Source organism: Aotus nancymaae, unplaced genomic scaffold, assembly GCF_030222135.1.
Source record: "Aotus nancymaae isolate 86718 unplaced genomic scaffold, 86718_ANA_hifiasm-v0.15.2.pri h1tg000008l, whole genome shotgun sequence".
In the NCBI taxonomy this organism is placed as follows: Eukaryota; Metazoa; Chordata; class Mammalia; order Primates; family Aotidae; genus Aotus; species Aotus nancymaae.
This window is the reverse complement of record NW_026988419.1, coordinates 50,460,229-50,485,686: the sequence shown is the minus strand read 5'-3', so window position 1 is coordinate 50,485,686 and position 25,458 is coordinate 50,460,229. Positions and strand designations below refer to the sequence as shown.

The 25,458-nt window shown below is 36.4% G+C and overlaps 1 protein-coding gene and 1 long non-coding RNA gene across 8 annotated transcripts in view; one reads left to right on the top strand and one right to left on the bottom strand.

Annotated features, from left to right (window-relative positions):
* The first annotated feature begins 1,495 nt into the window (after nt 1–1,495).
* On the top strand, nt 1,496–21,100 carry LOC105728286 (uncharacterized). Of its 2 annotated transcripts, none has more exons than XR_010341443.1 (4): nt 1,496–1,636; nt 3,929–4,084; nt 8,960–9,082; nt 20,933–21,100. It is a non-coding gene; the product is annotated as an uncharacterized LOC105728286 (long non-coding RNA). The 2 variants fall into 2 exon arrangements; XR_010341444.1 differs by lacking the exon at nt 1,496–1,636 and adding an exon at nt 1,848–2,014.
* PDE1A (phosphodiesterase 1A) overlaps nt 9,181–25,458 on the bottom strand; it is a 385,412-nt gene continuing 369,134 nt past the window's right edge. For 5 of the 6 annotated variants that reach the window (XM_012468608.3, XM_012468605.2, XM_012468607.2 and 2 more), the window contains 2 exons: nt 16,150–16,266; nt 9,181–12,129 (listed from right to left, as the gene is read on the bottom strand). In XM_012468608.3, coding sequence (XP_012324031.2) covers nt 16,193–16,266 — 74 coding nt within the window. In that variant the 3' untranslated portion in view covers nt 9,181–12,129; nt 16,150–16,192. The remainder of the gene's footprint in view (nt 12,130–16,149; nt 16,267–25,458) is intronic. The other variant, XM_012468609.3, reaches the window with a different exon arrangement.

Here is a 25,458-nt window from a genome sequence, read left to right as displayed (position 1 = left end):
AATAGTCTAAAAACTAAAATGACATGAAGGTCAATTCTAAGATAGGAGTTATATTACTAAATCCTGGACTTGTATATGATAGCAAGGTTGAGCTACACATTTTCATTGTCAGAATAAATGGAATATATAGGAAGGAGTTAATTGGAACTGGTTGGTAACTAAATAAGACTTTTAAAGTAATTTTTTTTTAGTACCGGCAAAAAAGTGTCAAAAATAAGACATTATCATTATAAACACCCAAAACTGTATCTGTATGAGATAATTTAATGCAATATTTTGGGGAAAATATAGTTGCCAAAATTAATCTCCTTGTTTTCTTTCATTGTGCAATGTGGGGTTAAAATTTTTTTCTATTGACCAATGTGTGTGTGTGTGTGTGTGTCTATAGTTTATATATGTGTTTGTATATATCTCTATATACACATGTATGTGTATGTAAAATATGTATATATACACATATATATATAATGTACACTAAATATGTATATATGTATATACAAAAAATCTTTTGCTATACTGAAATACAAAAGAAGCTTTTAAAAAGAAAGATAGAGAAGAAATTTAACCTGATTTCTATTAAATTAAGCACAAAGAATTAAAACTTTACTAAAGGGCCAGGTGCGGTGGCTCACACCTGTAATCCCAACACTTTGGGAGGTCAAGGCTGGTGGATCAACTAAGGTCAGGAGTTAAGAAACCAGCCTGGCCAACATGATGAAACCCCATCTCTACCAAAAACACAAAATTTAGCCAGGCATGGTGGCACATGCCTGTAGTCCCAGCTACTCTGGAGGCTGAGGCGAGAGAATCGCTTGAACCAGGGAGGCGGAGGTTACAGTGAGCCAAGATTGCGCCACTGCACTCCAGGCTGGGTGACAGAGCCAGGCTCCATCTCAAAAAAAAATAAAAAACAAAAAACAGAAACAAAAACAAAAGACACGTATACCTCCCACAGTTACAATCTTCATATTCTCTTCTGTTAAGGAGAAGCCAGGTGAGAATGGAGGGGGACATCTGGAGTAAAGTGGACAAAGGAACAGAGGTGAGGAGGTTCTCACAAGGGGCTCCGGTGAAAAGAGAAAGATGGCCAGAGGGAGAGGACCTGAGGGAGGGCAAGGTCAGCTCCTTCCCTCTTCCTCTCTGGCCACACAACTTGTTCTTAGCAGCTTCCTGTCCGCTACTGCTAAGTCATTGCTGCATGAATGCATCTTTTGCACCGTGGCTGTTTTCCTTTTGCCCCCATTTCTCTCCGAGGAAAGGTTTGATGATGATTTCAATGTTGACTCACTCGACTTTTAGATTGTATCTGACTTACTGTGCTTGTTAAATGCGTCTGTTCCTCTCGCATGGATAGTTTCTACGTTATGAAAAGTCCTCTCCTTTCTCATTTCCTCTTCAGAAAGCTTGTTTTGCTAATGAAGAGTCTGCGAAATCTGGGGAGTTTGCTGCTCTTTGTGTGTGTGTGTGTGTACATATCTGTGTGTGTGTGTGTACATAGCTGTTTGTGTGTGTGTGTGTGTGTGTGTGTGTGTGTGTTCATAGTTTTCCTCTTTGAGAAACTGTTATTGTTGCTTCTCAGTGCACCTGGATGTCTGATGATATTTTTTATTTAACGAGCCGTCTATGAAATCTAAAGGTTAGTGTTATTTTATCTTTATGTTGATATTTTTCTCTCTAATATTCTTGTTAAAATTGTTCCCCAAATAGAATATCTACATGAGATAGCAACCAATGAGCAAATCAACATATCTACCTACACATATACATAAATCTATAAATTTGTATCTTTCTGTGTCTAATCTATATGTATAATTTTGCGTTTCCTCTCAAGCAAGGACATGAGTGGTAAATTAATGATAATATGATCTCTACTATGGAATGGCTGGTCTACTCTGCATGGAGCAACTTCTCCATCATGTGGACTTTTAAGATATTGCTGCTAAAGTTAAAGCCATGCTATGCTCTTGAAACTATAAATATCAACTAATTTTAAAAGAAAAGGATGAAGCTCTAGGTAGGTTATTTGTATAGCTCATATTATTTCTGTTTTTCTATGTGTCAGGTGATATTCTCAACACCTTATTCATTTAATCATTCCAAAAGTACCTGTTACATAGGCACTCTTACTATTTCCATTTTATAGATGAAAAAATTTAGGCTTGTCCAAGAACATAGCACTGGTAAATGACAAAGTAAGTCCAAAATTGAACAGAAGGCCAAATTTCATAAGATATCTTGGGTGAGCTATTTCTTGCCTTAGGTCTTCCACATAAAATGTAACAAATTTAATGGTATCTGGATAAATGAAAAATAAGATTAATTTCTGTTCATCAAGGCCAACAATGTGTCAGGTACTGTCTGGATCTTTTAAATATTCTTTGTTATTTATTTTATCATTCTATCAAAGTATTAATGGTTAAGAAATGTCTTCAGATTAGGAAATATTAAGGTTAGCAGCTACCAACAACCAATGACTAATGATTAGAGTCACTATTGTTCTAAATCCTATAAGGTTCCCACTATTAATCGTCAAGGCTACAGGAAATCACCTCGGATATGTGAGCTTTTCTCCTTCACAATGTTTAGGATTTGCTGTTATGAACATATCTCTACACCAGCATACGCATCTCTCCATCATAGAGACAAGAGAGAGATGAATAAATCTTATTGTTTCTCTCACATAATTCAGATTTGCTTTTAGTATGCTATTAAGGATTAATGCAATCCCCATTTTTCTGCTCTGAGAAAAAAACATAAATGGCTTTTAGGATTCTGCAGATCTAAAGTGCTTGAAAAGTGGGTCTTATTTTGACTGAATTAACTGGAGATATTATCTGAAAAGGACTGACTCACTCATATACCAAGCAGGACAAATAATAATACACTTTTCCTTCCTGTCTTCATTGATTTATTCAACAAATATTTACTGAACACTTACTATGTGTAAAATCTAGCAGCAAGTGTATGAAAGAGAGCTACAATTCTCTCACACAGAGGGATAGTAGATAAGTGTTCATCCAAAGAGTAGATGGAGTTCTGGAGAGGAATGACAAGAGGCTTTGTGAGAGAGAGGGCAAATGCATAGATCCTTAGAGGAAGGAGGGATGGGGACAGGTAAAGATGGCGAAGGAGGCAGCAAGACTCAGTCAGCAGAGGCACTCAGTGCAGAGGCACTCAGGAACAGTGAATACTGTAATGAAGGCTATGACTGAAAATGGGCTGGGTTAGGCTGTGAGGGGCTTTGAACATTATACGAAGGAGTTTAAGATTAACCCGCAGTCCAGTGGCTCTCAAAGTGAGATCCCCTGTCTACTAGCATTAGCTTTGCTTCAGACTCCATCTTAGACCTACTGAATCAGAATCTCTGGGGAATGGGGCTTAGACTTCTGTAGTTTAGCAAACCCTCCAGGCCATGCTGATGGATGCTAAGGGCTGAGAATCAGTGCTGTAGCCAGGCCTTCCAAATGGATGTGTGTACTGAGAATGAGTGGCAGGTGTGCTAGAGATAGATAGTGACCTTCGCAGTCCTCAGGGTGGCTAGCAGGGCCTGGGGAAGCTGGAGCTCCTGGGGTGACTGTAACTGGCACAAGCCGCCCCATTCTTATTCCTAGGGCACTGAGTTCTTTGAGCTGAAATAGTAGCGTTGTGCAGAGTAGGCCTGTGGACAAATTTGCCACATGACCTGTTTTTGCATGCTCTCTCCCCACTAGCTAAGAATGGTTTACATTTTTAAAGGATTGTAAAGGAGAAAAGGAAGATAAAGGAAAAGGACTGGAAGAAATAGAAAGAGGAGGAGGAGAAGAAAATGATGAAGGAGGAGGAGGAGAAAGGAAAGGAGAAGAGAGGGAGGAGGAGCAGCAGGATGAGGGGTGGTATAATGGTATGTGGCCTGCAGAGCCTAAAATATTTACTGTCTGACCCTTTACAGAAAGTTTGCTGACCTCTGATGTAGACAAGGAGAAACTGTTTTTTAGAAGAGGAGCAATATGTCTAAAGAACTCATTAGGGAGATTTAACATAATAACAGTATGCAGAAAAGACAAAGTAAAAGGAGCTGGAAAGAGAAGCCAGATGTTCAACACAGGTAAAGTGGTAAAGACTTAATGCAATACTCTTTGAATAGAAAGAAGATATGAGGCTGTAATCCTTATAGAAATGATATGCTTTAACTTTAAATTGACCCGACCACAATGCCACAGCAAGGTTCTCAACAGTTGAAAATATCATAGATTCTGTCAAGTTCAGCAGTCTCTTGGGGTTTGGTTTAGTTTTGAAAGAGTAAAACAATGCTGAGGACATGAACTCTGAAATCAGAATCCTGCATCTTCTAGGATGGAAGACCTTGAACACATTGATTCTCCTTTGTCTCAGGTCTCCTCTTTATAAAATGGATATAACAGTAATATTTATCTCTTAGGATTGCTGTGAGAATTAAATAAGTTGGTAGAGACAAGAAACTTAGAACTTAGCAGACTTATGTGTTCATATATAAAAACTGGAATTAATTTTGCACCAACCTAATATATTTGCATCACATAGCCAGGAAAAAATGCTAATATAAATGAACAAATAATAGCTAACATTCACTTAGTACATGAGTCAATAGGCTCTAAGTTCCTTATCTCTATCAATATACTTAATTCTCACAACAATCTTAAAACCCAAAACGCTTCAGAAATATATAGCTGAAGTCAACTTAACACATTCTGTCCGAAACAGTTAGGCTATGCTGTATGCAAGCTGCGTTAGGCTAGACAAAACAAAGTAACAAAACATACACCCCTGACCCTATGGAATGCCTAGTCTACTTTGCAGACTAAGTGAAGAATACTATGTAGATGCTATCTGTAACAAAAAAAAAAAAATGGAGTTTGTTTAAAAATAAGGGATTAAATGCATACTGGTTTTGTAATCTAAGACAAATATTATTAAAATTATTTAAAAGGTGCTGTAGCTGTCATTTTCTTCTGTTTCTCAGTGGGAAAATTGTGATTTTAATGAATGGAGCAGGAGTTAGAAAACAAGGAGTTTAGAAACTTGAAATCTTGAATTTAATATTTCATCTGAAACCATCAAGTTTTATATGCCCAAATACACTCATACACACAAAGACGCACACATACTAAGGTAAAATTAATTCATACTTGATGCACAGGAATATTCTTAATTCTAAATAGACATTTTTATTTTCACTTGTTCATATGCATATATGGTATTATTCATCGGAAAATCAATTTTTAATAATGAATTCTAGTGCAGTTTAATACCTTACTCATTTTAGGATGAGTACATTAAAAAGAACATATTTTATATCTTTGTTTATGCAGTAATTTAGAAATGGTAAGATGGAATTCCAATGAAGCTGAGAGAAAAGTCAAATATTCCATCAACATCCAAAGTCAAGGATTTTGAAAAAAGCTTTTTTTTTTTTTTTGCCTGGGGGAGTAGGGGTTCTTTATGTACTCTCTAAAAGATAATTTATAGGATCATATCATCTATAGGAAAAACATTTGACTTGGAAAAAAATAGATTCCTGCTTTTCATATAAACTCTCACTCACTACAGATCATCATAATATCAATTTTTTCTTCCATATGGTATGAGATCAGGAAGATTTCATGTGTGTGTGTGTGTGTGTGTGTGTGTGTATGTGTGTGTGTATACCTCAGCTGTATATTTCAACATATAATATCATTTAGTGGCTATTACTATTCACCTTCCAGAAATTTATTAAACTTGTCTTTGGTCTATTATATTAAAATTGAAAATTACAGCTCATGGATTAATGTTACAGCCCCTCAGTTTTGTACCTCCTCACAGGCTTAGTTCCCATTACCTTTGGAGCATCTGACTTCTGAATCGGTTGGTGCATGTCTAACTCTGTGCTCTAAAAGCAAGAAACACCAGAAGGTGTGACGTTGCCACATTAGTAGGGCTGTCTGAGCCTGGCTTTGCCTAGAGGAAAGCTGAATGTTGTGAGTTTTATATTCAGTTAGAGTAATTTAAAAGTCCTTCAGGTCAGGGGAGGCTCCTGAGAATCCCATGCATGTTTCAACCTTTTCAACGTGCCAATCCTAAACAGAAAAATAGACACCCACACAAGAAGCGATTACACTGCTGGTTGGCTTATGATGGGACGTGAATACAGGACTCAAAAAGACAGAAAGTTGTGTCTTATGCAGAAAGGTTTGCCCAACCAAATTCAATTGCCCGAAGCCAATGCTTCTTTGGTAAACCAAAGAACAAATGTTTCTCACACACCGTTCATCTTTTTGCCCTTTCACTTCTCCCTCATTCCTATTGCCTAATACAAATCTTTTTCTCACTCTCTGTATCACCCCACAGTCTCAGATGGAATGAGGCCTCCCAGCTACCCATCCTCCACATTCTCTGGGCTTATGTCGCTGTGAAAATACACCCAGCTCCCTTTCTTCTATAAAGCAATCTCAGCTCCCTGTTTTCTCTTTTTTTCCCTTGTATATTATGTTTCTGAACTCAGATGGCTTGCTGCTTCCAAGTGAACACAAACTCTTTTCCTTCCCCCCTAGGCTTGACAATTAGCTCTAATGTTTAATGTCCTCTCCCTTATCCTACCCGATACATTTCAAGTATATTTTCCATAAATTTTTCTGTATTTTAAGGTTTAAAAAATGCTGGCAGATAAGAGTGAAACACATCAAACTATGTTTTTAGGTTAACAGTTATGTATTTATCACTTGTGTAAGGTAAAGCTGGCCTTTGTACACGACATGATTCAATTACAATATTTTATAGGACAATGAGAACAGGATGAACCAACTATGTTAATGCCTCTTATAAAGCATTTTGTTTTCAAAGATTTTTTTTTGCTCTAAAAGCCAAATGGTCATGCTCACACATTTAATGTCTTTTTTCCAAGCCTAATGTCTTTCTTCCAAGTCCTCCTCTAACTATTCATGTAAGGAACTACATTTCATCAATACAGATACATACACATCATTAAAAGACAAAAGAGCCTGAACCTTTGGCTTTTGTCCCATGATGTTTGCTGATAGATCTGAGAAAGGGTACAGGAGTCAAAAGGCACTTATTAAGAACCTCTACTGTGAAGAAAAACAACATTGTATTAAAGTGCTTAGTAGGTATTTAGAATTTTCTCCCTATTATGTAATTACTGTCTAGAACAATGATTTGTATAGAAATCACCAAGTTATCTTTGCAAAATGCCAATTCCAGTTTAATATGAAACCTGAGATAATTTTTAAGAAGTTCACAGGTGTGGGCCACATTTGGAGTAGCAAGAGTCTAGAGTGAGCACCAGTGGTTACTTGAAAAGCATGTTTTAAAGTCATATATTAAGCATGGAAAATGGTTCTTCCCATCCACCAAAATCAGACACCTTGTGTACAGTAATATATGGTTAAATTGGTCACCAAAACACACACAGTCCTGCTGTTGGACACTGAAAATTCTTCCCTCTCAATGTGGTAGTTTTTAGGGACAAGAGCCTGCAAAATGGAACAAAGAGTAAAAAGGGAAGGTAATGAATATCATAAATAGAAAAAAAATGACAGATCCTACTCTGTAGGGAGCCGGAGTAGCATACTCCCTCCGGGGCGATCAGCAGCAAGGCTGCTGTGAACTTTCGTTGAACTTCAGGGAAGTGAAACCACAGTAGAAGTATGTGTGTCTCAGAGAGAACAGATGGGCCTAGGGAGATAACCAGCTTTCGCTGACCTTGCTGCAAGATAGTTTTTAGCTGAAGTATATTAACTGAAGTATGAGAATAATAACCATGGGCTGTTCTAAGTAATTGCACCCTCCCTCTGCTATGTGTTTTGTGAACATATAAAATAAAGTACGCTTAGGCTGAGGTCAGAGAGACTGACATCCTCACCTCCCGAACCACCTGGCCCACCCAGCTTTCTGTTTCTATGTCTGTGTCTGTGTCCTTCTTTATGCCCCGCCATTCCCTCTTAGGTCCTTGAACCCTTGTGCAGCGCAGGACGTGATGCATGCCAGACTACTCCAGTGGCCAGAGGCAACCTAGCCTAGTGGTTTTGAGTCAGACTCCCTCAGACTTCAAATCTGGGTTCCTCCACTTACTAGTTGCCTGACCTTACACCAATTATTTTATCTTCCTCTGCCACACTTCCTTACCTATAATAAGGAATAATAATGTCTTACAGAGTAGTCGTAGAAAATAAAAGAGATAATGTAAGATAATATTCACTAGTATGACTACAATAAACTAAAACTACGTAATTCTACTCTTTAATTGTTAGAGATAAAAATATATCAACTTGAGATGCAAAGGAAGCTCTCCAACCTTCACACATGTTAAGCAAATTACCTAGAAATTAACTAATTTTATTAAGGAATAAAAAGACTCAACTAGAGCTTTAAACATAATGTTGGCCCATATATAGAAACTGTATCTTAAATATTGACAGTACCTTCAAAGAATTAAGAATATAATAATGCAGGATATTATTAGGTGTTTGCTCTTTTGACTTTAAAATATACATTGTCTTTATTGTCTAGGACTTGTACTAAATGGCAGATAAGCTTTGCCGTATTTAGAAAAGCAATTAAACAGAGAACAGAAGACTAATATATTATAGCTTCCAAAGGAAATACATGTTTTATATCTAAATTATATTTCTAAATGTAAAAATGAACTTCTATATTTAAAATATAGCATTTGAAAGCTTTTTGATATTCGATGGAAATTTATCACGTACTCATACTTAAAGTAAAAAATTCCGCTAAGTGTCATGTGTTTGATAACCAGTTAGGTTTTTCCACCTTCTTCCAGAACTCATTGGCTTCATAGAAACACAGCTTAAGGGCTAACACATACCATGCCAATTACTCTTAATTCAATTAATTGAGACTCACTAGATCTTCATCTTGACTCATCACGCTGCTTCTTTATTATTCTCTGGTGTTGCCTTATTCACATTGCTCTTCTTCACAGAGATTCTGCCCAGCCCCACGTGGATGTTGTAGAAAGAAAACAAGGTGCTGGAGAAACCTAGAACTAAATCCAGCATGGAGTCTGCCAGCGGAGACCGGCATAGCCTTGGACAAAGCTTATTCTGTAAGACTTGGTTTCCTTTGTTCATAACAATACCTTATTGTCAGGATTTGAGATAATATTGTTAAACATTTACCTGGAGGCCGCACATGGAAAATAGGCAATGTTTGTAAACTTTTGTTTTTATTTATTAAGTGCCAAGTGATGCACCACTTAGTCTTGAAAGCTCTGAAGACAGAAGCAGTTTATTACCTCCTCAAATATTCATTGGTGCATTTTATTTGCAACTGGTTACTTTTTTATGTGGTATCCTAGTTATTATGTATAAATTATAGTCTGTGTAGATTTTCTCCTTTATGAGACCTGAAATTTCTAGAGGAAAGGTTTCCATATTCATATATGCACCATGCTTCCAGCCAGGAGCTTAAGAATAGTAGGTATAATAATAAGTAATTCAATAAGTATTTCTTCTATAGAGCAAAAAGCACTTTCTCACAAAACTCATATCAATTTTTAAGTTGGTGTCCTTTAGGTTTTCCCCAATTTCTCCAACTTTTCAATGCCCCACTAAATTGAATTACATAAAACACCAAATGTTTCACAAGGTTTTCCCTCAAATATGATTTATTTAGCAATCACATTTAATAAGAAAAACAGAGAAATACACCATAATAAAAACACAAGAATTGTAGGTTGTCATGTTAAAAATTAAATAAAAGAGGTTTTGGTTAAATGAAAAGGCATATAAACTTGCAGGATACATACGTTGGGGAGCTGAGGTTAAAAATGCAAAGCAGGACATTCAAGGTGCAGCAGCCTAACTCATCAATCCCTCTCTTCAGATGGGCTCAATATTAATGTTTGCAGAAGGGACAGGCACAGATAAGCTCCACTCTGACTTTCTATTAATTAGTGCTAAGTAGTAGCTGTCTTACAGAGAGGATAACAAGAGAAGGAAGAAATATAAAAGCTTAAAAGAAAAAGAAAGAGAAGGAGGGAGTGTAGCAGATAGAGATTAGGAAAGTAAGTACAGCAGCAGTGTGACAATTCTTCTGAAGGAGTGAAACTGTTTTTGTTCTGCACTCTCTCTGGAAATTTGGTCACAGTGCTTTATAAGTTGCAAAACCTGGAAAATTAGGTTAAATCCCAAGTACATAAATTGATGAATTCTTTATATTCTATTATTTTAGTAATAAGGTCTTATAGATGTTAAAATATTAATAGAAACAAAGTGGATATGCTTCCTACGACATTTGAGAAGTAGTATTTATATTTACTCCTTCTTTGAGAGATTCTATAGCTTTACTGAAAGACAACTGGCTCAAATAGGAACAATAGTAATTAGACTCTCCAGATAGATTCTATTAAATGCACAATATTTTCTAGCTGGTAAATGCCTTGTTTTAAAAAGACATTCAAAGCGGTAGTTACAGTCTCTCCATAAATAGAAATAAAAATCCATTTGAAAGGATAATAAGTCACCATGATGTACATATCTATAAATGTTTTCCCCCAGCACGTTATTATAGATCAATCTTACTGCTTACATTTAAAATATCAATTACATTGTAATGTCTATGATACAATTCAATTATTTAGCTGTGTTTTGCATGAGATTTTGGTGAAACTAAAGCTAAGGATCTATTCACAGAACAATTAAAAGCATTTTATACAGCCTACACCCAAATATATCTTAAATTACAATGAATGATGCATACTAAATATGCATATAGAATATGGCTTACACATTAAGAGAGATCTAAGTTATGAGTTATAAAATCTCACTACTTAGGCTTAAAAGCTTCTGAATGTATCCTTTTTCTAAAATATTGCTTAGCATTGTGGAACCCAGGAATGAAGCAGGTGCAGCAGAAAACTTGTTAGGATGGATGGATCCTCTTTTGCATGATTTAATTGATGGCTACTCTTGATTCTTTCCATCCAATTTCTACCTTTCACAAAGACAAATTCACTGAAGCTCACAATCATTGCAATGCTTGTACAGTGAAAAGTTACAACATCTAATTGTGCTTGAGCTTTATTGTCAGCTAATAATACATAAAGGTAGTTTTTCAGCTTTGAGCAAAGGAAAGACTTTGCACATGCTCAGGCAAAACATGACAAGGAAGCAGGGCCTCTGAGGGCTGCAGTTTGTTTCTGTGTAGTGAAATAGAAAAGTCACGTCAAATAATGTTATCTGTACAGAAAAGTGTTGGCTTTCATTTTCATAGACATTTTTGAACACACATACACATTCTTGTCTCTTATTTCTTGGCTGGTAATATGTTTTGTTACATCCTGATGGGATAAACACCCCACAGGCAAATTTCATTTTCCATTCTAGTGTCTGTCTCCACCAATGGCTGATGGTCCTATCATGAACTGCAGATAGCATGTGACTTGCTTGTAACCACACCCATGGTGGTTATGATGGACGCAGGCTGGTCCACGGGGTTCAGAGAAAGGTTTCACTGCTATTTCTTAGCATGAGAGTTTACATGCAGTGTTCCTCAGGTCACCTAGCTGGGATTCTGATGCTCCATTGTTGGATTGTAGCATTTCTCTGGCACTTCAACCAACTCCTTGGCAGTCACACCTGTCATTTTGCTCCTATGCATTTGAAATAAGAAGGACAATCTAAATAGTCCATTCCCCATCACTGCAAAAAGATTTTTTTTCCATAATTTTGTTTTTGCTTCCCTTTATTTAAGACCTTGAAAAATTATAGTTATAGCACTCTGTGTAAGACAGTGCAAGGAAGTAAATTTTAAATTATTTCATCTTCTGCACATGCATTGCACAATCATTATGACTGGGTTCAGAGCAAGAAAAATTAAAAACTGTCCAACTCTTGTCTCAAAAATTTCTCTGGCTTGATTGAAGAAGGCCAAATTGTGGAGGCAAAAAATGGCAGAAGCACTGGCCAAAAACTCCGATAAGAACTTGAGTGTATTTATTTGGCCAGAGTTACTAGCTCAAAATTTATGTTCTTCTTAATTCCTTGTATAGGAGTCAATTAAAATGGCCCAATCCAATTCTGTGTTGAAAGAGGAGCTATAGCTTTGTGGAAGGTTGAGAATTTATGATGTTTTCATGTTGTTTTCATTGTCCTGAAATAAAATCCAAATGAAAATGTATATCAGAGAAGGAGTGGCCAGTGGTTGGGCAGGCTAGTCAAAGAGTACAAAATTTCATTTAGATAGAAGGAATCAGTTCAAGAGGTCTACTGTAAAATGCGGTTACAGTAGTTTAGAAACAATGTATCATATTCCTGAAAACAGCTGCTAAAAGAGTAGATTTTAAAAGTTCTCCCCACAAAAAGAGATGAGCATGTGAAGTAATACATATGTTAATCAGCTTGATTTAGCCAGTCTACAATTTCAAAAAAACATGTTGCACACCAATTTTATTTGTGAATTCAAAAATAAACAAATAAAAAGAAAAGAAAACATAGAAAGAAGGTCATCATTTACTCATATACAGGTATCAATTACTGTGTGGCAATTCACATTGCAGTTTATATACCTTGTCAAAAATAAGGGCTTTCTCAGCATATATAATAGATAGTGGTTTTATATCAGTTGGAATTTCCCTTCCTATTTCTGCTCTGGGTGTGTGCATGTGTGTTTGGATGTACGTGTGTGTTCAATCCCAGTAAAAACTTTGGTTCTCTAGATCAGATGGGCATTTAGGCGTGGCAGGTAGTGTAAATGAGTTAAGTGGGTCTGTGTGAGTGTAAGAAAACTAGACTCACAGGGACTAGAGTGAACTAAAGAACATAAACCCTGTCTACAGACATTCCAAAAGATACTTTAAATCAGTGTGAAAGTCAAGGCAAGTCTGTTGACTAAATACATCCCACAAATCATCAATTTCTGGTCTCTTGTTAGATTGTACACTTGATGTTAAAGAGCAGGCATTGGTCGTGATAGGGAACACTTTCCTTCCAGTGAGTAACAGGTCTGACAGTGGCTTGCTTTTAAAGTGCCAGAAAGATAATGTGATAAATGATATGCCATTTAAAATGGTATTATATATCCAACCATTCTCTGGCACTTTTTATTTTTATTTTTTAATTTTATTTATTTTCTTTAATAAAAACATAAAAAAAATTTAAACAAAACACTTTCATGGACTAAAATGTCTTAGAAATGATGGTGAAATTATACAACAATGTGAAAAGTAGATTTTAAGGGCTTTTTTTTGTTCTAAGTGTAGTGTTGCACATTGATTTATAAAGTTTCAATATAGCACAGACTTAATCAGAGTTCAATATTTTCTGGGAAAGTGCCTCACAGTGGGACCTACACATTGAGAACAAAGCAGGCAATGGCTTTCAGAGACATGGCCAGGCTACCATAATAGCTACACTTTCTTTGATGGTGGCCAGCAAAAGAATTAGCTATCAGTCACAAAGAAGGTGTGCTGAATTTGCAACAGGAAGCCTGCAAGCCAAATCTGACCCTCAGACATATTTTTTTTCTTGTCCACAAAGCATTTCAAAAAACTTTGAGCCAATAGGAAAAATTGGAAGAGTTTACATTAAGAACCTCTCTTAACCACTATGAACAGCTGGCAACACTGGGCCCTCATTCTTTCAGAGTGAAGATCTGCCAGAGCCCAAGAGTGGCCAAATGTAGTCTTCAGGCTGGGTATGCTGTGTCCTCTCTGTTTCCAAGACTGATCACTGCCTGTTGTCTCCCAGACACCATGAGTGAGTCACAGTTGCCAATTGTTACCCCTCCTGTTGTTTTTAGACCTTGCCCACTTCCCTCATTTAAAAGACCTACTTGTTTTTGGAAGGCATGTGAATTTCTGTCTGAAGTTTGAGTAAAGATATTCCAACAATTAAACTCTGCACCAATTAACTTTGAGATAATTCCTTTAACATATATTGCAGGACTGTATCAACTCAGTTGCAGCAGACTTCAATTGAGGTTATGTAATTAGTAAACATACAGAATTTATAAGGTGCTACTGAAGACCACATTTCCCGGAAGACTGAGCACCAAAGGCAGGGCTTTCTCAAACTGTGAAAAAAGCTGAATAATTTAATTGGCCTTGACAGAAAAAAAAATTGCCAAACCATCTGCTAGGGTTTAAATATTATATTTAGTTTGAGGGGGCCATAAACTGTTCTGGCTTTGGGGTCCTTTTAGTTGAAAAATGAAAAAAGACACTTCATTAACTACCAAGTGAATCACATCAAAACCTTTTACTGATGAAATATCAGTTTCTTACTTACAGATACACACACACACACACACACACACACACAGATATATGTATGCATATAAGTTGCCTTAGGTATTTTCATACAATGAACAGTTATTTTTACAAATGTATTAGTAACCTATTATCTACATGCAATTTTTTGAAAATTTTCATAAATATTCAAGATCCATTATCATAAAAGTCTGGGAAATGCTGATCCTAAAATTTCATTTTGATGATATCTGGTGTATACTGGCTTGGAGATGACCTGTAGGAAAGTATCTTGCATGATTTTGTTTTACTTGGTTTTCTAAAGACATACATTTGCCAATGAAACTCTGTTACTTAAAACATCTATAAATCTTCCACTAAATTAGTTTTCCCTAAAATATACTTCAGGGACTTTGCTGTGTATCATGAGAACACAAGGACTCTTCTAAAATGATCATAGGCTCTAGAGGTAATAAATTTATAGTTTGGATAGACAGTAGGGAGAGGAACTGATGTAGCATATAAAACAATATAATTGTTAAACATAGAGAGGGGTTTTCATTGCCGAATAGTCACTTTGAACTTGATTTCTCCCCAAGCTTTATAAACAAAATAGGGATCACACTCACTAACTCTGGAATTGTTGAGAAGATTAAGCGAGATAATATATGCAAGATGTTCACCACAGTGCCTGACACTTTATTGTTGCTATTAATGAAACTATTCTTATAAATAAAAGACAGTCTTACAACTAGCTGTCTTTGTAACTCAAGAATGTTAAGGAAGAAATTATTTTAAAAGTGAATCACGTTTTAACTCTTTCATATCTAAAGTAACAGCTGTGGAACTAATAACATCTCTAAGGTTTGGAATGCTACCCTCAGCATTTTCTTTTGCCTCCAACACACCACCCCAACAAGCGTGTTTTGTTCTTGGGTTTTGTTCTTTATATCTTTTTCTTTTTAGTAGATATTAAGACATCCTCATTGTAAATACACATTCCTCCTTTCTAACTGCCTACATATATGTTAGCAGTTCATGACAGGGGTTCTCAATTTTAGTGGACAGAAATATCAACAGACTGGCTCATCAAAAATTCAAATTTTCAAGGCATTGCTCCCAGAGTTAATAATTTGGTAGACTGAAAACAAGCCCTAGAAGCTGAATTTTTAAAATGAGAACCACAGATGCACATGCACAGATTTTAACAAACATGATTGGTACTTGCATTGTTTTAATTACTGGGAATAAACGTTCATATTTTTACATGAAATAAAACAAGAAATCAGTCTAAAACATTCATACATGAATGTTTAGAAATCAGTCTAAAACATTTCCTACATGACGTGAAAAAAGAAATGAGGATTAAATATCCCCATGAACTTTATTATTATTATTATTATTTGAGACGGAGTCTCACACTGTCACCTGGGCTGGAGTGCAGTGACATGATCTCGGCTCACTGCAACCTCCACCTCCCTGGTTCAAAGGATTCTCCTGAGTCAGCATCCCAAGTAGCTGAGATTACAGGTTCCCACCACCATGCCCAGCTAAGTTTTTGTATTTTTGGTAGAGACAGGGTTTCACTATTTGGCCAGGCTGGTTTCAAACTCCTGACCTCATAATCCGCCTGCCTTGGCCTCCCAAAGTTCTAGGTGTGAGCCACCACGCCCAGCCATTTTTTTTTTTAAAGGATGAAAATTTCAATCCCAGTAAATACATTTTTTGTTGACTAACAAATTAAGAACTCTTTGAAAAGGTAAATATTTAAAGTTTACCTGTTAAGGTTTTGTCTCAAAGGATCGATGATGGAGATTTTTTAAAAAGTCCAGGAGGGCATTTAAATAAGATAACTTTATCTCTAATGGTATTCTGCAAATCATTTATTTTAGAAGTTAAGTTTCTTGTCTATAAAATAAAATTACCTCTCATGTTTAAAATAACAGAAGTCTTTAAGGTGTTTCAGGCCTATGAATGTGTCTCAGCATGTTTTCCTTCAGCATTTACTAAGTCTTCTGAGTTCGTATGAAGATCAGATTCACCTAAAAATATAAGGAAACAAAAACAAAACAAAATAAGGCTTTGGACAAAACTAATAAGGTTAGGAGACTGAGGCACTTTGTAAAATGAAGACTGGATTTTACAATGGATTTCGTGGCACATTTTTTCAAGATACCAAACATTTTCCTTTCAGCCTGTGGATCTACAGAGCATAACAAGCTATCTTCTGGTGGTTACATAACTTTCTCAAGCTGCAATTTAATCTGGGAATACAGAAATAAAATAGATGAAACATGTTTAAACATCTATTAAATCCCATGTAAAAATCATAATGTTTTTCTGAATATTTTTAATTGGCACAAATCCCTTTAAATAAACTTTCTAATGATTGATGTCTTTTACCATATATTGCTTAGTTGCCATGAATTTAAAAAAATGAGTATGGAAGGATAGTAGTGTTTAGGATAAGATGCAATGTCAAGACAAACTAATTTGGAATCACTCAGTTTCCATATCAACTTTGAAGAAAAAATAAAATATTAGCATGGGAAATCTTTCAACATTTCTGGGAGGTTGTAAAGAATCTAGGAAAATAGAAGTATAAAGCAAAAGGTATAGATAAAAGTGTCTTATTACATAAGTAACAAAGTAAACAAAATTAACAGAAATTAATTTTTGAGTCAATTACTTTAAATAACTTGATATTTCAGGAAATAGTCATATACAATGGAATATTCTTTGTGTCTGAAATTTGAGTAAAAATATTCTAACGATTAAACTTTGTACCAAATAACTTTGTTATAATTCCTTTAACATATATTATAGGACTGTATCAACTCAGTTGCAGCAGATTTTTGTTGAGGTTAAGTAATTAGTGAGCATACGGAATTTATAAGGTGCTATTTACAAAGCAAATTTGTCTTTAAAATATGGAGAATGGGGACTTCTTAGCCAAGATCAAAATGTCAGGTAGTCTCATCACTTTCGTGATCATTCTTAGAGAACTAAAAACATCCTGTGATCACATTAAGTTGCCAAAGTCTCAAATCAGACAAGAGAAGGTCTGGTCTCATGTAATACACATTATCAAACAAAGATAAGACTCCTTTTCCACCTTGGGTTTGTTATAGAACCCAGAAATGGTGCATGTGTGTGTGGAGCAGGGTGGGGTGTATATGGTTGATGTTTCTCTCATTTCTTGTTTGCTCTTCCTCCACTGGCTACTTTGGACTCCTGCGTAGGGGAGAGAAGGAGGCTAAGAGGGGCAGCAGTGTTGTAGGATGGCTTTATAAACTCACTAGACCTGGCAGGTGTTTACAGCTGCCTTTATTTTATTTTCTGTGACCACAATCATGGGCTCTAAACAGACTTCTCACCAAAGACCATGGCTTTTCAGTGGCTTAATAAGACCCATGAATCTCTGGCTTCTTTTTTTTTGAAATGGAGTCTCACCCGTCGCCCAGGCTGGAGTGCAGTGGCGTGATCTCAGCTCACTGCAACCTCTGCCCCATCCTGCCAGATTCACGTGATTCTCCACCTCAGTCTCCTGAGTAGCTGGGATTACAGGTATCTGCCACCAGGCCTAGATAATAGCTAATATTTGTATTTTTAGTAAAGAGGGGTTTCACCATCTTTGCCAGGCTGGTCTTGAACTCCTGACTGCATGATCTATCCACCTCAGCCTCCCAAAGGGCTGGGATTATAGGTGTGAGCCACTGTGCCTGGCCAAATCTCTGGCTTCTTTACAATGTCCACAGCCCCTGGAAATTTGCTGGCACATTTCCAACTTTTGTCTGCTGAGGTCCCATCACCCTTCCAAATGTGGGTGGGTACAATTAGTTCATATGACACATTCTCGAAGCATTTGTTTCCGTGAACGACTGGAAAAAATGCTGAAACCTGCATTGCCGTCTCTCCTTTGGCTCACCTGCCACCATTTAACTCTTTAGATCTCTCAGGTAGGAACTAGATTCCATTCCCAATATACTCTTAACTTCAATTTCTCCAAGGGTCTTGGTAAAGCTCTTCCTTGATTTAAGGTGAAGAAGGAAAGATTCTACACTTTTCCCAATAGCAGAGATTTCTTTAAAGGAATCCTTTTCATAAATCTTTTTTTCAAGCTCAGTAACCTGACCCTTTCATTTGTTTGAATTGGGTAAGGTTTTTATGCATCTTATTACTGACTTTTGAATCTTCTTTGAAATTCTTGTCTCACAAATCAGCTTTTTTTTCTGACATTTATCATGCTAGAGGAGTCTTACATTTATCATGTTAGAGTCCTGGCTTAAAATTCTGATTTAATATTCTGTTACTTAAGACTAGATTAGAACAGAACAAAACAGTCTAGAATAGAACAGAACAGAGTAAAAGGAACAGACTGAATTACAAGAAAGGAATAGAATTAATTCATTCACTGGTTCTCAAAAATTTTTAAAGAACTTTTTTTTGAGACAGAGTTTCGCTCTTGTTGCTCAGGCTTACGTGAGATGGCGCGATCTCGGCTCACTGCAACCTCCACCTCCTGGGTTCAAGCAATTCTCCTGCCTCAGCCTCCCGAGTAGCTGGGATTACAGGTACCCACCAACCATGCCCAGCTAACTTTTGTATTTTTAGTAGAAATGGGGTATCACCACGTTGGCCAGGCTGGTTTCTTAACTCCTGACCTCAGGTGATCCACCAGCCTTGGCCTCCCAAAGTGCTGGGATTGCACGGGTGAGCCACCACACCTGGTCTAGAGAAGTTTTTAGAATGGGGAAAGGACATCAAGGTCCATCCACCACCAAATTATTTATCTTTTTTTTCTAGTGGATAAAAAACTCAGCAGTAATAAAAGAGTAAAAGAAAAACAAAGAAAGTAATCAAATGGTAACAAGCCAGCAATTATAAAAAATAACAGATCCCCCAAATGATACATATATTAAACCCGATAGTAATTCTGTACATGTGATTAGCAACAATTAAGAACTCTGATGAACTCAAGACAAGAGTTTTGTAGCACTGAAAAAGGGTCTTCCTTGAAAACTAAAATTCCAGCTTTTCTCAGGGGTAGACACACAATTTTTATGACAGCCAAATATTAGAGTCCTCTGCAAATCCAAATTATATTACTTTTAGTTGATAAATTAGTTGTAGAAGCTTTCACAATTAACTTGGGCAATACTAGTTAGTGACCCTTAGTACTTCATAAAAAAAAGTCATATTATTCTGATATATCATTCTCCCATAAAGAGGAAATAATTTGCATTTTCAATCTATTAAAGATCATCTTAGATGACCTTCATGGCCAAAGAGTGGATCATGTAAAAGGCTCTGAGAAACATCCATATACCAAGGTTCCAAATGGTTTTGAATCATAGGCTTCTCCTGTAGTCTGGTGAAACCTATGCCCACCTTTCCAAAATACAGCTATCAACATATGTAAGTAAACCTAGTGATGTGTGCATTAAATAAAAAGGTCTAATATCTATGTAGTTTTGAAATAATAATATCAAATGATACTTCAAGGTTGCTATACTAAACTGTATAAAAAGTAGGTAATAAATAAATATATATTGTTTCTATTGATGACAAACAAAAATACCATAAATGTTGGTGTGTATTGTTTCCTACAGATGAAGGAAATGATAAATTTCAGTTAAAGACTAGTAAAAAGAAATCCCTCTCTAAGTATCCTGACCCCATCTATGTAACCCTGGATTAAAACTTGATCTAGTCTAACTTCAATTTTCAGGCAAGGAATAGGCCCAGAATATCAGTTGACTTTCCTCAATGCAGATGATAAATAGATAACCCGAAGTCAAAATAACTGGCTTTTAATTCACTGGCACTTCAAGAAGACCAGTAACGTGACCTTTGAATTTCATTTTACTGAAAGGATTTGCAAGGTCATATATATAGAAAGCTACTTTTTAGGAATGAATGCAAGTGGCCTGTTAAAGAAAGTGCATATAAACTTGTTTGTCGGCCAGGAAAAAGAGTGAAAATAAAGGACCACAAATAATTCTGTTCATTTCAAAGAGTTTTATGTGATCATCCCAACCAGTTTCAAAAATTTCAAAATCTAACAAAAGTAATTTGTAAAATGGTAGAAATATTATGGGTTTGCTTTATAAACAGAGTCTCAGTTCTTCAGGGAGCAGGGAGAGGATGGCTGTTATAGGAGAGACAGACCTACCAAAACAAACAGAAATCCTCTAAATTTAGCGAATCCAGGCTTTTAGATTGCGATGTGAGGTCACTTTTATCATATTAGAATCATTTGTTACACTCCTGGTGGTGTAAATAACACTTGTGGGGAATTATGCCAAGCACACCATCAAGAGGATATTAGGGACTTTTGTTTTCCAGTCAGGGTTTCACTAACTATCTGAGAAATAACCTGTTAGGATAAATTATTATACAATTGAAAATATAACAATAATACTCAATACTTTGTGAACATCTACTAGGTGGCAGGCACTATTCTAAGTGCTTCACTCACCTCACTTCCCTGAATCCTTACAGCAACCTCATTATTATTATGATGATTTTGAGATGAAGTTTCACTCTTGCTGTCCAGGCTGGAGTGCAATGGCATGATCTGAGCTCACTGCAACCTGTGCCTCCCGGGTTCAACCCATTCTCCTGCCTCAGCCTCCCAAGTAGGTGGGATTACAAGTACCCACCACCATGCCCAGGTAATTTTTTTTTTTTTTGGATTTTTTATAGAGATGGAATTTCATCGTGTTGGCCAACCTGGTCTCGAACTCTTGACCTTCAGGTGATCCACCCACCTCAACCTCCCAAAGTGCTGGGATTACAGATGTGAGACACCATGCCCAGCCTCCCTCACAGCAACCTTATAAGGTAGGGTTGAACAATTGTGGAAGCTGAGACACAGCTTGAAAGCTATCTGCCCAAAGTCTTCAAGGGGCTGGATCCCTCTGACAAATGCCAACCAAAATATTGGCCTCTAGTTCAACTGTTTCCCAAGCTACAATCATGAGTAATGTGCCCTCACCAATTCTGCCGTATTCATATGCCACCTATCCTCTCACTTGCCTAATATTTTTCTTTAAATAGACTTTAAATATACTCCTTTTTTTATTGTACTTTAGGTTCTGGGGTGCATGTGTAGATCATGCAGGATTGTTGCATAGGTACATACATGGCAATGTGGTTTGCTGCCTCCATCCCCCCATCACCTATATCTAGCATTTCTCCCCATATTATCCCTCCCCAACCTCTCCACCCCTGCTGTGCCTCCACTAACCCCCAGCCAGCAGACCCCAGTGTGTGATGCTCTCCTCCCTGTGTCCATGTGTTCTCATTGTTCAACACCTACCTATGAGTGAGAACATGCAGTGTTTGATTTTCTGTTCTTGTGTCAGTTTGCTGAGAATGATGGTTTCCAGATTCATCCATGTCCCTACAAAGGACACAAACTCATCGTTTTTATGGCTGCATAGTATTCCATGGTGTATATGTGTCGCATTTTTCTTTGTCCAATCTATCATTGATGGGCATTTGAGTTGGTTTCAGGTCTTTGCTGTTGTAAATAGTGCCTCAGGGAACATACATGTGCATGTGTCTTTATAATAGAATGATTTATAATCCTTTGGGTATATACCCAGTAATGGGATTGCGAGGTCAAATGGAATTTCTATTTCTAGATTCTTGAGGAATTGTCACACTGTCTTCCACAATGGTTGAACTAATTTATACTCCCACCAACAGTGTAAAAGTGTTTCTATTTCTCCACATCCTCTCCAGCATCTGTTGTCTCCAGATTTTTTAATGATCGCCATTCTGATTATCTCAATAGATGCAGAGAAGGTCTTTGACAAAATTCAACAGCCCTTTATGCTAAAAACTCTCAATAAACTAGGTATCTATGGAACCTATCTCAAAATAATAAAGCTATTTATGACAAACCCATAGCCAATATCATACTGAATGAGCAAAAACTGGAAGCATTCCCTTTGAAATCTGGCACTAGACAAGGATGCCCTCTCTCACCACTCCTATTCAATATAGTATTGGAAGTTATAGCTAGAGCCATCAGGCAAGAAAAAGAAATAAAGGGTATTCAATTAGGAAAGGAGGAAGTCAAATTGTCTATTTGCAGATGACATGATTGCATATTTCAAAGTCCCCATTGTCTCAGCCCAAAATCTCCTGAGACTGATAAGCAACTTCAGCAAAGTCTCAGGATACAAAATCAATGTGCAGAAACCACAAGCATTCCTATACAACAATAACAGACTAACAGAGAGCCAAATCAAGAGTGAGCTCCCATTCACAATTGCTACAAAGAGAATAAAATACCTAGGAAAACAACTAACAAAGGATATAAAGGACCTCTTCAAGGAGAAATATACTCCTTTAAAAAAATTAGTTTTGTTCTAAATAGTAATTTTCCCACAACAGAAATAAACTTGATGTTCTTTTTGTATTTTTCTAATATATCAAATCCATAATTAAAAGATCATTTCTCATGTGGATATAAAAACCACAATTATTTAATTTAGTAGCTTACTTTGTACTCGCTATTTTTGACTTATCTAGCCCAACAATCCCTCCCTGCATGTGAGTAGGAAAATCATTGTTATGATTTTCATTTTAGAGATGAGAAAGACATGATTAGAGGTGTAACTGACTATTCCAAGGCACCACACCCTAGGTGAATTTGGGAGATAGAATCACAAGCTATTACTCAGAGCAATGCTCTAGTTAATTTGTTATATTTACCAGCAATAGTACATGGTGTTTCAAAAATACTTACCACAGAATTGGTTTGTGCAGTCTTTTCAACAGAAATACTAGTTCTGAATAACACTGCATTCTTATTTCTTCATGGGAAGAATATTACCTTTGCTATATATAATAGTATTTCCTTAAGCAGGCACATCTCTAAGTTGCTTCAGTTTTATTTTAAGACAATTTATATAGTTTATATTGCAGATAACTAGAATAAATTGTGATCAAATTTAAAGTTACAGTCATTGGAGAAATGTAATGTAGGATGAATCAGATATTCTGTTTTTAATTGGTGCTTTGGCATCTGTATAATGTAGTTTGCCTTACATGCTGGGAAAAAGAAATCTGTTTTAATACCAGGGGAAACACTTTCTCTATTTTTTCCTCTCAATTTTAATGCATTTGGAGAATAAGCAGTTGTATGTTTTCTTTTACTTTGTGGTATGCATGAAGGCAATCATAAGAGAAGAGAGGACACTACACTAAGCAGAAAAAAAAAAAGAAGGCTGAAAAAGAAAATTCCACTTAATTCCCAAATGTGCTAGCTGCAACCCTGTAAAATTAGAGGAAGTAATACCTTATTCCATAAAGTGTTACATAAGATACAAATCAAGAAATAGGTATATTATTTACTGGTTCACTAAAGAAAAACCAAAACCTCTGATTCTGAGGAAAATACAACAGTTTACTTTAGCAAGGTCTAGACTTACACCCAATGTGTATGTGGTAGGCATCTAGATAGGTAGGAAGTTTTACAGGTGATCTATGGAAAATGAAAAATTTATATGTACATTCATCTGCAAATCAGTGAAATTATACTCAACTTGGGGAAGCTAATACCTTGTCGAATACCCAGAGATTTTAGTGTTTAAGTTCCACTGAGTTTAACAATGTGGGAGATAGTTGAGCTGGTTTTTGAAAGAGTTGTCTAAAATTGGGTATATAGGCTGTGTATGTTTTGGTGGCACGCAGGTAGGAGTATGCTCTTAGTGAAGGGATGAGGAGGTATGGTGGAGTCTGAGCAAAGGCAAGAGGTTGAAAAGAAAAAGATGTGCCAGGGAAGAAATGAAGCCCAGTTGAGAAAACGAATGAGCTCCCACCCACTGGCTGAAGCAATTATTTCCCCATCAGAGTGTCATTCCTTTCTTTTTTATGGCAATACACATTTTATTTATTCATACCAATTAACAGACATTTGGATTTCTTCCAGTAGTTAATTATGGTGTTCATTGTACTAAGTGTAATTATACTATAGTAAATGCAGTACAGCATTTAGCTATTATGAATAATGCTACTATCAAGGTAGGTACAAGTTTTTGTATGAACATGTGTTTTCAGTTTTCTTGGGTGTATATCTAGGATTGGGATTACTGTACTATGGTAACTCTGTGTTTAACTTTTTGAGGTGTTGTACAACTGCTCTCCAAGGTGAATTCACCATTTGACATTCCTACCAGAGCGTATGAAGGTTTCAATTTGTCCACATCCCAGAGTGTCGTTCTTTTAAAGGAAGGCTCTGACACCTATTAAAATGCTATTATTCCTATAAGGGATCTTTGTGACTGAATTGCAGATCTTTAAAGCAGGCTCTGAGAGCAGGGAGAAGATAAAAATGTACGGGCATTGATTGAAGGTAGAGAAGTGGGAGGTGGCAATGGAGAGAGAAGCTCTGGAGTGGTGAAGTTAAAACCATTGAAATCACTTTATCTCTTGTAAAGAGTGGCAGGAACCAGCCACGGAAATTATTAAATTTGGCTCTTAAAGGCAAGTTGATGTGAGAGGCAACGTGGGGCTGCTCTCATTTCTCAATTAGGATGAAAAGATGAGATAAAAATTGAGTCTAATGTTGGAGACACTGAAGGGTAGGAGGTTCAGAGGCAGGTGAGGGATGAGAAATTACTTAGTGGGTACGATATACTCTATTCAGGTGATGGCTGCACTAAAGCCCAGATTCACTGCACAATATATCCACATACCTAAACTGCAGTTGTATGCCCTAAGTCTATAAAAAATAAAAATAAAATTGATTGTGAGAGATGTGCCAAAACTTCATACTTTATCTTTTATAAATGGAACAAATTAAGTATAGAATATAGATTTTAAGTATCTACCTAAGTGAGTTTCAAAAGCTAGAACTTGGAAAAAATAATTTGTAAAATGAAGCAAACATTTTGGCTTTAAGTACTCGGAATAAAATATTCTGGTTGATTGAGTTTTCTATGTATGGCTGGATTAAGAAAACAAAACAAACAAACTTTAACTGCCCTTAATTAAAATGTCAGCACATAAATCCATTTCTGTGCCTCAGTGGAGAATGCTGAATATGATTGAACTTGTTTTGATGTTGACAATACTGTAAAAACAAAAACAAAAAATCCCAAGGTGCATTGTTCTAAACATAAACCATTAATTCTCACTCTCCTATACATGTACACTAGATATATACAAATAAACATGTATCATTCATCTTTATCATGAATGCCTCTAGGAAGTTG